The sequence below is a fragment of the Cetorhinus maximus genome, chromosome 1 (genome assembly GCF_964194155.1).
Source record: "Cetorhinus maximus chromosome 1, sCetMax3.hap1.1, whole genome shotgun sequence".
Classification (NCBI taxonomy): Eukaryota; Metazoa; Chordata; class Chondrichthyes; order Lamniformes; family Cetorhinidae; genus Cetorhinus; species Cetorhinus maximus.
The window spans coordinates 190057484-190072006 of NC_135879.1; the positions used below are offsets into that span (position 1 = coordinate 190057484).

Here is a 14523-nt window from a genome sequence, read left to right on the forward strand (position 1 = left end):
GCCTGGATATTGTCCAGGTCTTGCTGCATATGGACATGGACTGCTTTAGTATCTGAGGAGTCGCAAATGATGCTGAACATTGTGCAATCGTCAGCAAACAGCCCCACTCCTGACCTTATGTTGGAAAGAAGGTCATTGATGAAGCAGCTGAAGATGGTTGGGCTGAGGGCACTACCCTGAGGAACTCCTGCAGTGATGTCCTGGAGCTGAGATGACCCCCAACAGCCACAACTATCTCCCTTTGTGCTAGGTATGACTCCAACCAGCGGGGAGTCCTCCACACACACACACACACACACACACACACATACACACACACCACCCCCCACCTCCGATTTCCATTGACTCCATTTTTGCTAGGCTCCTTGATGCCACACCCTGTCAAATGCTGCCTTGATATCAAGGGCAGTCACTCTCACTTCACCTCGGGTGTTCAGCTCTTTTGTCCATATTTGAACCAAGGCTGTAATGAGGTCAGGAGCTGAGTGGTCCTGGTGGAACCCAAACTGGGCATCAGTGAGCAGGTTTTTGCTAAGCAAGTGCCGCTTGATAGCACTGTTGATGATGCCTTCCACTACTTTACTGATGATGGAAAGTAGACTGATGGGGCAGTAATTGACTGGGTTGGATTTGTCCTGCTTTTTGTGTACAGGACATACTTGGGCAATTTTTCACATAGCCAGGTAGATGCTGGTGTTGTATCTGTACTGGATCAGCTTGGCTAACCCACCTAATACCTTACAATTTCCTAATACCTTATTTTAGTGCTATTTGTCTCTCCCAAGTTCTGGAGCACAAGTCTTCAGTACTGTTGCTGGAATATTGTCAGGGCCCAAAGCCTTTACAGTATCCAGTGCCTTCAGCCATTTCTTGATATTACCTGGAGTGAATCGAATTGGTTGAAGACGGGTATCTGTGATGCTGGGGACCTCCGGAGGAGGCCGAGATGGATCATCCACTCGGCATTTCTGGCTGCAGATTGTAGCAAATGCGTCAGCCTTATCTTTTGCACTGATGTGCTGGGCTCCTCCATCATTGAGAATGGGGATGTTTGTGGAGCCTCCTCCTCCAGTGAGTTGTTTAATTGTCCACCACCATTCACAACTGGATGTGGCAGAACTGCAAAGGTTAGATCTGATCCGTTGATTTTGGAATCACCTAGGTCTGTCTATCAGTTGCTGCTCATGCTGTTTGGCAAGCAAGTAGCCCTGTGATATCGCTTCACCAGGTTGACACCTCATTTTCAGGTATGCCTGGTGCTGCTCCTGGCATGCCCTCCTGCACTCTTCATTGAACCACGGATGACCCCCTGGCTTGATGGTAATGGCAGAGTGGGGGATATGCCAGGCCACAAGGTTACAGATTGTGTTCGAGTACAATTCTGCTGCTGATGGCCCATAGTGCCTCATGGATGCCCAGTCTTGAGTTGCTAGATCTGTTCAAAATCTATCCCGTTTAGCACGGAGGTAGTGCAACATGATGGAGGGTATCCTCAATATGAAGCCGGGACTTTGTCTCCACAACGACTGTGTAGTGGTCACTCCTACCGATACTGTCATGGACAGATGCATCTGTGGCAGGTAGGTTGGTGAGGATGAGGTCAAGCATGTTTTTCCCTCTTGTTTATTCCCTCACCACTTGCCGCAGAGCCCGTCTAGCAGCTATGTCCTTTAGGACTCGGCCAGCTTGGTCAGTAGTGGTGCTACCGAGCCACTCTTGGTGATGGACAATGAAGTCCCCCACCCAGAGTACATTCTGCGCTCTTGCCACCCTCAGTGCTTTTTCCAAGTGGTGTTCAACATGGAGGAGCACTGATTCATCAGCTGAGGGCGGGTGGTAAGTGGTAATCAGCAGGAGGTTTCCTTGCCGACATTTGACCTGATGTCATGAGACTTCATGGGGTCAGGAGTCGATGTTTAGCAGCTTCCTCCTGACTGTATACCACTGTGCCGCCACCTCTGCCGGGTCTGTCCTGCCGGTGGGACGCCGTGACAGGGATGGTGATGGTGGTGTCTGGGATATTATCTGTAAGGTATGATTCTGTGAGGATGACTATGTCAGGCTGTTGCTTGACTGGTCTGTGAGACAGCTGTTCCAAAATTGGCACTAGCCCCCAGATGTTAGAAAGGAGGACTTTGTAGGGTCGACAGGGCTGAGATTGCTGTTGTTGTTTCCGGTGCCTAGGCCAATGCCATGTGGTCAGTCAGGTTTCATTCCTTTTTTGTGACTTTGTTACAACTGAGAGGCTTGCTCGGCCATTTCAAAGGGCATTTAAGAGTTAACCACATTGGCAGGTAAGGACGACAGATTTCCTTCCCTAATGGTCAATAGTGAACCAAATGGGTTTTTACAACAATCGACAATGGCCTTATAGTCATCATTAGACTTTTAATTCCAGATTTTAATTGAATTCAAATTCCACCATCTGCTGAGGCGGGATTTGAACCCAGGTCCTCAGAGCATTACCCTGGGGTCGCTAGTCCAGCGACAATACCACTACGCCATTGCCTCCCCCACTATAATGGAGACCTGGCTCAAAGAAGGACAGGACGTGGTATTAAATATTCCTGGATACAAAGTGCTCAGGAAAGGTGGAAGGTTGGAGGGGTGGTAGTATTGATTTAAGGAGGACATTGCAGTGCTGGAGAGAGAGGATGTCCCAGAGGGGTCAAGGACAAGATCTATTTGACTGGAGACAAGGAATAAAAATAGTGCAGTTACATTGCTCGGTGTTGTATATAGGCCACCTATTAATTAGAATGATGTAGATGAACAAATTGGTAAGGGAATTGCGGAGAAGTGCAGCAATTATCGAGTAGTTATAATGGGGGACTTATCTGAAAAAAGACTGGAATAGTTGTAATGTAAAGGGCAGAGAGGGGCAAGAATTTCTGGAGTGTGTTCAGGAGAATTTTCTACAGCAGTTTTTGTCTAGTCCAAAGAGGAAGGTTTACAGGACCTGAGAATGAGGTGGGCGAAGTTATCATGTGTCAGTAGAGGAACATTTGGGGGACAGCGATCATTGTAGAATAAGGCTTAGGCTGTCTATGGAAAGGTTCAAGAAACAATGTAGAATAAGAATATTTAACTGGTGGAAAGTCAACTTTAATGGGGTAAGAATGTATTTGGCCTTGATAAATTTGAATTAAAGATTAGCAGGTAAAACTGTAACTGAACAATGGGCTGCTTTTAAAGAAGAGAAAATTCAAGTAAAGTAAAGGTCTGTTCTCATGAAGGACAAACAGATACAGAGCTCCTGGGATGATGGAAGAGATAGAGAGTAAGGTGAAGCAGAATAAGTGTCATTGTAACAGATGTCGAGCGGAAAACACAATTGAGAACCAGTCAGAATATAAAAAGCTCAGAGGGAAATTGAAAAAGCAAATAGGAGAAGCAGAGAGAGTGTGAGAAGAGCCTGGAAGCTAACATAAAAGGGAATCCTGTAGGCATATAAATGGTAAAAGGAGGAGTTGGGCCAATTAGGGACCAAAAAGGAGCTTTACGCATGGAGGCGAGGGCATAGCTGAGGTATTTCATGATCTTTACCCCTCCCTGGCAGAGAATCCCTCAGCTGACAGGCAAGTGTTAGAGCTTTAGAAGTTGAAAGTGCTGCAACAAGGATGCTCCACACCAATCCTCCACTCTTCCTGACCTGGCAGAAGTGGTCATGACTTGATTGAAGAGAACTTCTTTTTAAGGTTCACAAAATACCCTTCAGCAGATGAAGATAGTGTGTTAGGAAAAAAAAGCATTTGTTGTACCTTTTATAATGGTGATCCTGACATCAGCGGACATGTGTGTGGGATCGCAATCTAAGACCTTCTGATCCACAAAAAGGCCACATGAAAAGAGTACAGGGCCAGGAAGGCAGAGGAAATTTGTTTTTGCAGGCAAAAGCATAAAGGTTTCCAGTTTCCTGACCCCATTCCAAAAATCCAGTCCATGGTCTATTCCTATGGAAAGATAGACTGATTTAGAGAGCGATTGTTGAGAAAATCAGTAAAAATGTATAGGGCTTGTGTTATGAGGTGAAGAAGGAGCAAGATGGAATGCAGATGGGGGTGGATTTTGATGATTAAAACTATGGGAATTGTATGATGTGAGGTGAAGAAAGAACGGTAGGAATAGTGGTTAAGTGTGGTAGTATGTGAGAAAATAATGGTGTTATTAGGAAATAGAGATAGTTTAAGTAAGTTATATTTGCATTTGTGGGTGTTAGGAATGAGTTTAGCTTTAATGTTTAAGTTTGATTTGTATCTCTGTGTTTGTGTGTAAAGAAAGCTCAAGTTGAGTTTTAGTTTCATTTTAAAAGGTGCTTGCATTTCTAATGAGAGTTTTATAACTGTAAACTAAGTTAAGCAAAAAAGAATAAAAAAAACAGTGCTGTTACCTAGCAACAGGGGTCCAGAGAGGTAGGTCCCTCCCATAGACACACACAAGAAGAAAAACAGTAGTTTGATTTTCGGAAACTGTTTGAGTTCAGTTGTTTTGAAAGTAGCTGCCAGGAGAGACTGGAGCAAAGGGGACAGAAAGCTAGTCCCAAGCTAAAGAAAAGACCCCAAAATCCAGGGGAGTGGAACAGGAGAAAGTCCCAAGAAGACCTTCTAGTCAAAGGAAGGACAGGAACCTGGAAAAGGTCCTGTTAAGTGAAGTTAAGAGTGAGAGGCAGCGAAAGGCTTCAAGTTTAAAGCTTCAAGCTTAAAGAGATAAAGGCTTGAGAAATCAGAAGGTCCAAAGAGGCAACTGAAGGTCTGGTGTGGGCATGTGAAGCAATGGTACTGTTGATGGCTGAGTTGGTGAGAGAGAGTGCGTGGAAGACAGCTTGGATCAGAAGGAGAGTTCAAAACCCTGGAGGTGAACCCTTGTGGAAGGCATTTGAAAGAAAGCATCGGTCTGGGAGAAGATTCCAAGGCGAGTTCTTGGAAAGTGGAGATTGGAAACCCATGTGTGAAAATAGAGTTCAGTGAGACTGGTTGGCTCACGGTGTGACAAGCGTCTGGGGGCAGTTCAGGAGAGAACCATAGCATCTGGTTGAGGTGGCATCTGTCACTTGGTTTCAGAGTATGGTGTGTCTGACCACAGGGTGCCTATTGGTACATGGACTGTGTACTTACTGTGGACATTAGAGAATAATATAGCTTTTGTAACTTGTGTTATCCTTACAAATCTGCATATATCTGTAAAGGTATAGTTGTGGGTGAAGGAGTATTGTAATATAGTTCATCTTGTTTAATAGATGGTTTATTATTTTGTTAAAAGTTTATCAGCTGATTCCTATGACTCTGTTCAGTAGCTACTCTCCACATATCTAAGCAAACAAATAAAAGTTAGGATCTATCAAGCTGGGTTCCACTCTGGGATCAGGCTTGTCCAGGGGTAACCTCAGCTGGGATCATAACAGTGTAAACAGAGGGAATGAGAAAGAGATATAGCCAGTGATGAAAGTTGTGGGGGAGGTTAGGAAGTTGTTGAGAGTGGTGAGGAAAGGCTGAGAGAACTTTTGTGAGAAAGGTGGAGCAGTGAAGAGCCCCACTCACCCATGCAGTTCTTGTGAGCACCTAACCTCTTCCTGATTCAGGCCAGGTGCTGGGGGCAATACTAGTGAGCACTGACTCTGTCAGATACCTCTGTCCAGGCCTGGTTTGTCCTGACCTTGAGGATGCTATCACTCGTTTTTGGAGGAGATACTCCCTCTGGCCCTCACTTCCTCCACTCGCACCTTTTATAGAGGCCTAAGAAAAGCTCATCAGCCTTGCCAAAAAGTGTTTCAGTATTGTTCAATGAAAAATGCAAGCAGGAAATGAAACAAGTGCATTGCTGATTCAGGTAGGTCTCAGAAGTTGTGCCAGAAGTTAGGTGAGCTGCCGCAGGATTAGAAAGGGAATGAAAATGGCCTCATGCCGAGGAGTCTGTGGGATGCTCTGAATCTTTGGTGGACTCCCTGCCTGCAGGGGTTAAACTAGCAGTATTATTTCAAGTAGTATACATGAAGTATCTATCTGCTTTTTCAGTAAAATGTTAGTAATATCCAGTAGCCATTCTTATAAGGTTTATCTAATTCAGCAGCTCCCTGGAATGAAAAAGGTTGTTCCTCAAGTCTTACTTTAACTAGATCTTCAAACCGTATCTCCGTCTCATTATCTGTCAGCAATAAGAACTCTCACTTACTTGTGCTAACCTTCTCAGATCGAAATCCTCTAACCAATCATTTCCCATTTTCAATTTTTAAGTTTTTAAATTAAACTCAGTATGTGATTCATTTTCAGCATGTTTTTTATTTTGATGAAGCATTTGAGGAGACTTGTACCAATTATGACGTGTACATGAAGACTGCTTACCCTCTCATCCAGCATGTTTTCAGCGGGTATGTTACTTTAATTTCGTCATTGTTGTCATCATTTGCTTTTCTTTCATACATATACTAATAGATTTCATATGTATGTTCATTGTTCACACTAATTCGAAGGAAGTACTGTTTCATACTGTCTTGATTTTTGGTGGTTGAATAATTGCAATATTTTTATTAAGTTATTATGAAGGTCGAAACACCTCTTTTGGGTTCAAATTATGTGATTCATTTTCACTGAAATTGTAAAATTGAGGTCTTGATTATTATTTATATATCTTTCCGAAAAAGAGACATGTTGTCAAAGCATTTCATCTTGCACTCATCAGGACAGATTCGTAAGAATACTAAATCTCAAAGGGAACAACAATTTATACTGCATGAGAAGAGGGTATTGATTGGTTGGCAAGTGGATGCTGATTGGTAAAGGTGTTGCCATGGAGAATGCACCAGGGAAAAATTAACTGCTAAGCTTTTGTTTAAATTCAAACCAGGCAGGTCGACTCTGATTGGTCAAGGCATTGCCACAGGGAATGAACCAGGCAATGGCTGTACCTCAAGCTTTTGTTTAGATGAAAAAGGCGTAATGAGTGGACATATTCTTTCTGTTTGCAAAGGACAAGGCCCAGTGTGTCAACATATGTAGCTTCTAGCATGTGTAAGTGAACCACACTGTGAGCCTGACGGATAATCTTAAATTGGTTGTTGGTGTAATTCTCAGCATGTTTAGGATTGTTTAGTAAGTGTTGTCCAGTCGTAGAATCAAATTTAATGTTTTCCAGGTATTTTTATTTTTGTTTTCGATTTCCAGCATCCACAGTTTTTTGCTTTTATCTTAATGTTGGACACTATGTTCTGAGTTTTGCAACCATACCTGGCATCACAGTGGCACTGAAATTCTTTTTTAAAAAATTCATTCATGGGATGTAGATGTCGCTGACTAGGTCAGCATTTGTTGCCCATCCCTAATTGCCCTTGAGAAGGTGATGGTGAGCTGCCTTCTTGAACCGATGCAGTCCATGTGGTATAGATACACCTACAGTGCTGTTAGGTAGGGAGTTCCATGATTTTGACCCAGCAACAGTGAAGGAACAGTGATATATTTCCAATTCCAGTTGGTGAGTGGTTTGGAGGGGAAATTCCAGGTAGTGGTGTTGCCATGTGTCTGCTGTTTTTGTCCTTCTAGATGGTAATGGTCGTGGGTTTGGAAGGTGCTGTCTAAGGAGCCTTGGTTCAGTTTACTCTGAACATTGACCGTTAACTGGGCAGATTCTCAGTGCTTCGGAGTTTTTTCCTCCATCGATCAGTCCTGGGCTGAAATAAGGGAAGAGATTCTCAGTGAAAGTGTGGGTGAAAGTGTGAAGATGGGACATGTTGTCCGCTTTGTAAACTGAAACTTGTCAACCCAGTGACTTGTAGATGGTACACACTGCTGCCACTGTGCGTCAGTGGTGGAGGGAGTGAATATTTCTGGATGGGGTGCCAATCAAGCAGGCTGCTTTGTCCTGGATGCTGTCAAGCTTCTTGAGTTGTTGGAGCTGCACTCATCCAGGCAAGAGAGGAGTTTTCCATCACACTCCTGACTTATGCCTTGTAGATGGTAGACAGGCTTTGGGGAGTCAGGAAGTGGGTTATTCACCGCAGGGTTCCTAGCCTCTGACCTGCTTTTGTAGCCACGGTATTTATATGGCTAGTCCAGTTCGGTTTCTGGTCAGTGGTACCCCTCAGGATGTTGATAGTGGGGGATTCAGCAATGGTAATGCCATTGAATGTCAAGGGGCGATAGTTAGATCCTCTCATGTTGGAGATGGTCATTGCCTGGCACTTGTGTGGCATGCCACTTGACAGCCCAAGCATCAATATTGTCCAGCTATTGCTACATTTGGACATGAACTGCTTCAGTATCTGAGGGGTTACGAATGGTGCTGAACATTATGCAAACATCAGCGAACATTCCCACTTCTGACCTTATGATGGAAGGAAGTTGATTGATGAAGCAGCTGAAGATGGTTGCTCCTAGGACACGACTCTGAAGAACTCCTGCAGTGATGTCCTGGAACTGAGATGACTGACATCCAACAGCCACAACCACCTTCCTTTGTACTAGATATGACTCCAACCAGGGGAGAGTTTTCCCCTTGATTACCATTGACTCCATTTTTGAAAGGGCTCCTTGATGCCAGACTCGGTCAAATGCTGCCTTGACGTCAAGGGCAGTCACTCTCACCTCACCTCATATTCCACATTACTCATTTGTGTGGGAGACAGCAAGTCTTTTTGGCTTGATTGCAGGATCATATTAGGGGAGAATACCACGTGTATTGCTGCTGCATAGAAGTGTGAAATGGCTAGTTTTACCTGTTGCTCAAATATTTGAGACACCTTACACTTCCAGGGTAATCTGAGGGCGACTGTGGACTTTTCAGGACCAAAAGTGGCAGCCTTGGGCTCATTCATGAGTTTACGAAAAAATTTTACTGCCATTGTGATGCCAGTATGTAGGCTGTACTTCCCAACGACTGGTGAGTCGTAGCAAACAGCACGTCTCTCCAGCTGTTTGCAACAGGCAGAGTACTGATCGTACTCAACCAGCCCATGCTTGCAAAACATTAAGGTATGTATTGAATTCTGTGTTTTCCTTTTTTTCAAAAGTACAGAAAGCAGAGGACATCTTAGGGAAGATGCTTCATGTTGTATGTCAGTAGGATTGTGAAGTACTGGATCATAGGGGGTGGCAGAGTTTGGCGGGCGGTCTAAGGTCTGGGAGTAGTGAGAAGCTTATAGTGCCGAATGGGAAGAATGCAGAAGAATTGGGGCATGGGGTTTTTGGGAAATAAGTCATTGGATGTTGAGCACTTGGAAGACAGTTCTGGATATATGGAACAGTGTAATAGTGTGTTGGGAGTTTTCAAATGATTTGCTGGGACGTGTAAGTACGGAGAGGAATTGGGAGCACTGGAATGAACCTACTGGCATGCCAGGACATTGAGCACTGGGATTATTTGTTCTGGGAGGTGGACCTTAGTGAGTGCACAGTACTGCTTTAAAGAGCTTAATACCAGCTTTCTGACCACAGCTAGCAATGGAGGAATTATTGGCAGTAAATAGAAAACAGGATGACAGCTATTGGTTTTGAGTGAGTTTGGCAGCAGTGAGATAAGGCAGTAGGAAAAGGAAGGTAGTGGGGAACGTGAGGCCAGGGGTTGGAGGGACCAGAGATGTTTGGGGAGTGTTGAGGGGAAAGCTATGGGTGGAAAGGGAGATCAGATAGAATGGCATGGGCGAAAAGTATGGGTGGTGAGGATAAGGTTAACAAACATGTGAGAGAGAGGCAGGAGAATAAAGTTTATATGTCATTAATTTCCTCCTCTTCCATGTTTAAATGGAGAAAAAGGCTTTGAAAAGGTTTAGCTTGAGGTAGCTCTGCTATTTAAAGTGCAATTTGTGGCTTAAATAGTAGGTGCTTCCCTATAGTTGTAGGAAATGCAACCATTGCATTTTAAAAATTGGTTTCTACTATGAGGTCCTAAATTAATCCTGTCTCATTACACATTACCAGGTCCAAAATAGCCTGGTCCCTGGTAGATTCCAGATCGTATTGTTCTAAGAAACTGTCCCGAATACACTCTATGAACTCATCCGCCAGGCTACCATTGCCAATTTGAATTGTCCAATCAATGTGAAGATTAAAGTCACCCTTGATTATTGCAATACCTTTCTTGCAAGCCCCAGTTATTTTTTGATGTATACTCTGTCCTACTGTTCGGGGGCCTATAAACCACTCCCAACAGTGACATAAACTACTCCCACCAGTTTGCTGCATGCTTAATTCCAAAGGTACAATTTAACCTGGTGAACTTGTGTTTTAATGAGAATGCATGACATGCTAATTTATTAAAAATAGGCTCCCATCACTCGCTGATGGGAAGCACGATCTGTCCTCAGTGCGCCACCAACTCAATAACCAACTTTCATCCCACTGTTGCAAAGCTGACATTTTGTCTCCTGCTCAATTCAGTGTTCCCGCCTGCCTCATTTCCATCTCCCAGGAACTTCACAAGATTCCACCCAAAGTGTGATTTCAAATGTAATTCAGAGTAATTTGTTTTGAAAATATGGATGACTGAGATGAGAACAAGCCCAAGCTTTATAGAATAATTTTCTGATTTTGTGCTTCTGATGGGGAGTATCATCTGCCAATCAGTGAGATTATTGGCATCTGCTGCCCAAAAAAATTTGTGATGTATGCTCTTGATAGGTGGGCTGCCTCACCAGAATCAAGCCAGGGGAAAAAAATCAATTTTTGTTAAGTTCACGGCTTTCAAAACAATATATAAAATGTACTGCTTTTTTCAGCATCTACTTGCATCATTATCTACTCTATAATGATATGAGTATTCTGATATCATGCATTGAATAGCTGACGAGGCCAGCGTCTGTGCTCATCCGTAATTGCCCTTAACAAGGTGGTGGTGAGCTGCCTTCCTAAACCAGTGCAGCCTTTGCGATGTAGGTACACCTGTAGTGCTGTTAGGAAGGAAACTCCAAAATTTTGACTCCGCGACAGTGAAGGAACAGCAATATTGTTCCAAGTCGGCTTGGTGTGTGGCTTTGAGGGGAATTTGCAGGTGGTGGCGTTCCCATGCATTTGCTGTCCTCGTCTTTCTGGATGGTAGAGGTTGCAGGTTTTGCTGTCGCAGGAGCCTTGGTGAGTTCCTGCAGTGCACCTTGTAGATGGTACACACTGCTGCCACTATGCATTGGTGGTGGAGGGAGTAACTACTTAAGGTGGTGGATGGGGTGCTGATCAAGCTGGCTGCTTTGTCCTGGATGTGTTGAGCTTCTTGAGTGTTGTTGGAGCTGCACTCATCCAGGTAAATGGAGAGTATCCCATCACATTCCAGACTTGTGCCTTGTAGATGGTGGAAAGGCTTTGGGGAGTCAGGAGGTGATTTACTCTCTGCAGAATTCCCAGCCTCTGTCTGACCTGCTCTTATAGCCACAGTATTTATATGGCTAGTCCAGTTCAGTTTCTGGTCAATGGTAACCCCCAGGATATTGATAGCTAACAGACTGTAGGGACATTTTTCAACTTTGTGCTGCAGGTTTGTCCCTTGGATGAAAGATTGTCTTATCGTGAGAAGCTGTGTAAATTGGACCTATGTTCCCTTGTGTTTCAAGGAAATGGAGGTGATCTCAATGAAACATACAAGATTCTGAAGGGGCTTGACAAGGTGGACACTGAAAGGTTGTTTCCACTGATAGGGGAATCTAAAACACGGGGGCAGTTTCACGATTAGGGGCTGATCATTTAGGACTGAGATGTGAAATTTATTCACTCAAAGGTTGTGAATCTTTGGAATTCTCTACCCCAGAGGGTTCATTGTTGATTATTTTTAAAGCTGGGATAGACAGATTTTTGGTATTTCAGGGAAGTAAGGGATATGGGTGTTAAATTTTGGTGGTTAGTAGGCAAATAAAGACAGAAGCCAAGGGGAGAATTTTCTCCCCTTTGGGGGAGGGTGGTGCGCGGACGCGGACCCAGTCGGTGCCCCCAATCAGGTCTGTGCTGCCATTTTACATGAGCGGGCCAGTTAAGGCCCATCCAGCGTGACGTGTGCCCGGAAGCATGCGCGCAAAAGAGCACTGAAATCTCCCTGAGGCACAGAGCTGCCTCAGGGAGATTAGCTTAAGTTCCCAAAATTTTAATAAAGGAGAAAAAATTTTAAGACGTGTCCCCTCATGTGACAGTCTCACATGAGCTGGGACATGCCAATGAACATTAATGGAAAAATTTATTTAATTTATAAACCCTTATGAAACTTCATCCTGCCTATGGATGAGGTTCCATGAAAAATGCGAAGGCCACCTGGGCTTTTTGCCTGCCCGCCAACCTTAAGGTTGGATGAGCAGCTCAGTTTATTAGTTTAATTGATATTTAAATGGCCTTAATAGGCCTTTGACAGTTTGACCGGCGCGCAGCTGACTCGGCTGCACCCCTGCTGAACTGACAATCTAAATGACGCACGGTGACATTGGGACACCCGCCCGACGTCACCGTGTGTCATTTTACGCCTCGACGAGTGGGGCCTGCCCCCGCTCACCGAGCCGAAGATTCAGGCCCACATTTTGCCTTCTTCCACAGAGCTTTATTCTTACTGACTCCCCCACATTACACCTTTTTCCCCTTTTTTACTATTTTGAGTATGAACACATTGTCAAATTAACGAAAGGTCAAATTAACGAAAGGGCAAATTAACAAAATAAGGAGCTATCCCCTGAAAGGGGCATTGCAACTAAAAACAATATCTCAAAGGAAACTTATCAAACTCAAATTAAAATGTGGTTCTGTGTTGCCCACCGGCTACAGAAGGCCTCAAATGTTTCCCCTTCATCTATACCCAGTGGTGTGCTTAACCAGTTAACCTGCAATTATTAATTTAAACCCTCATTGACTGTTAACTATTTCCTACCCTGACAATGTGGAACAGGTGGGAAAGTGAAGTTGCAGCCCAAGATCAGCCATATGGCCTACTCCTGCACCTATTCCTTGTGTTCTTGTGTATGGCTCCCAGCCTCCAACAGTGTTAATGAGAAGTTCTGCTGGAAGCCACACATGATTTTTCAGTGCAAAGTGTGAAGTTGAAAAATTTACCTGCAAAAGGAAATTCAACTAAATTGATTTTTCTAAAGCCTCTTGGTCACAGAACTTGATAAAGTACATTACATAGAATATACAGATCATTTGGTTCACCTAATCTGTGTTGATGTTAATACTCCACACAAGCCTCTTCCCATTCCAACTCATTCACCTTAGCATATAAGCATATCTTTCTATTCTCATTTCTCTCATGTATTCCTCTAGTTTCTGTTTCTAACAGATTGAAGTCAGATTCAGTTAAGCCCAAGGCGGATCTGTTACAAAGTAAAAACAGAAAATGCTGGAAAAACTCGGCAGGTCTGACAGCATCTGTGGAGAGAGAAACAAAGTTAACGTTTTGAGTCCGTATGACTATTCTTCAGAGCATTTTTCCAGCATTTTCTGTTTTTATTTCAGATTTCCAGCATCCACAGTATTTTGCTTTTTCTGTCACAAAATGACAGGTAGTCAATAGGAGTGAACAAATAAATTAAAACTGTTAACCATGTGACCTTTGAAGAAAATGGAAGCTCGGTCATTAACACATTCCACAAAGCTTTTCACCAGTCATATTGGATTGGTATCCAATCAGTTGCTAGCAGGTGGCTTAGCGAAACAATGCCATGAATGAATTTATATAGAGCCTTTTAACATAATAAATTGTCCCAAGGTGTTTCAGAGGAGTGTTAGAAAACAAAATTTAATGAGACTAATGAGGAGATATGAGGACTGATGACCAAAAGCTTGGTCAATGAGGTAGGTTTTAAGGAGTGTCTTCAAGGATGAAAGAGAGATAGAATAGCGGAGAGGTTTAGACTGGGAATTTCAGAGTTTAGGGCCTTGGCAGCTTTAGCCAGTTTCTTTTCAGGATGGAAATTGCTCCATGTTTGTACCACATGATTACATCAGTTTTCAACTCCATCAACATTGGGAGTAGCTGTACAATTCTTCCATAAATATTTTGGGTCACGGATGGAAGAAGAGTCAAAATCTCTTTAAAGGTAAAGCTGGCTCTAGGTTGATTAGGCAGTTGATGTGCTAAATTCTCTGACCTAGGTAAGTTGGGTGTGTCTTTATGGGAAAGAGTGTGCAGTCCACATTTGGTGAACAAAAACTCAACTTGTGTGAATTCATATTTTGCATCTTTTTATGCTTTTGCTAATTTTAACTCCTTTAGTGGAATGGCAACTTGTTTTGCATATGGACAGACAGGAGCTGGAAAAACTCATACTATGATTGGAACTGACCAAAATCCAGGGCTGTATGCACTTGCTGCTGAGGACATCTTCATGCAGCTGCAGACATCTGAGCAAGACAGAGCGCTTTTCATCTGGATAAGCTTCTATGAGATATATTGTGGTCAACTATATGACTTGCTCAATGGGCGAAAAAGGTATGATAATGCAAATACGTATTTTAGGGCATTGCAGCACTTAATAAGGATACAATAATGGTAAAACTACTTATTTAGAAAAATGTCATTTGTTATTTCTGATGTTATGTAATATAAAATTGTGTTTTAGAGTATGTCCCTTCG

The 14523-nt window shown here is 43.4% G+C and overlaps 1 protein-coding gene across 6 annotated transcripts in view; it reads left to right on the forward strand.

Moving 5' to 3' along the window:
- The window catches only part of LOC144686144 (kinesin-like protein KIF24), a 127204-nt gene that overhangs the window by 22555 nt on the left and 90126 nt on the right, over nt 1-14523 (forward strand). For 5 of the 6 annotated variants that reach the window (XR_013577880.1, XM_078551289.1, XM_078551292.1 and 2 more), the window contains 2 exons: nt 6267-6364; nt 14164-14379. Coding sequence is in view for 5 of the 6 variants with exons in the window: in XM_078551289.1 (XP_078407415.1) it covers nt 6267-6364; nt 14164-14379 (314 nt within the window). In the remaining variant the exon portion in view is untranslated. The remainder of the gene's footprint in view (nt 1-6266; nt 6365-14163; nt 14380-14523) is intronic. The other variant, XM_078551291.1, reaches the window with a different exon arrangement.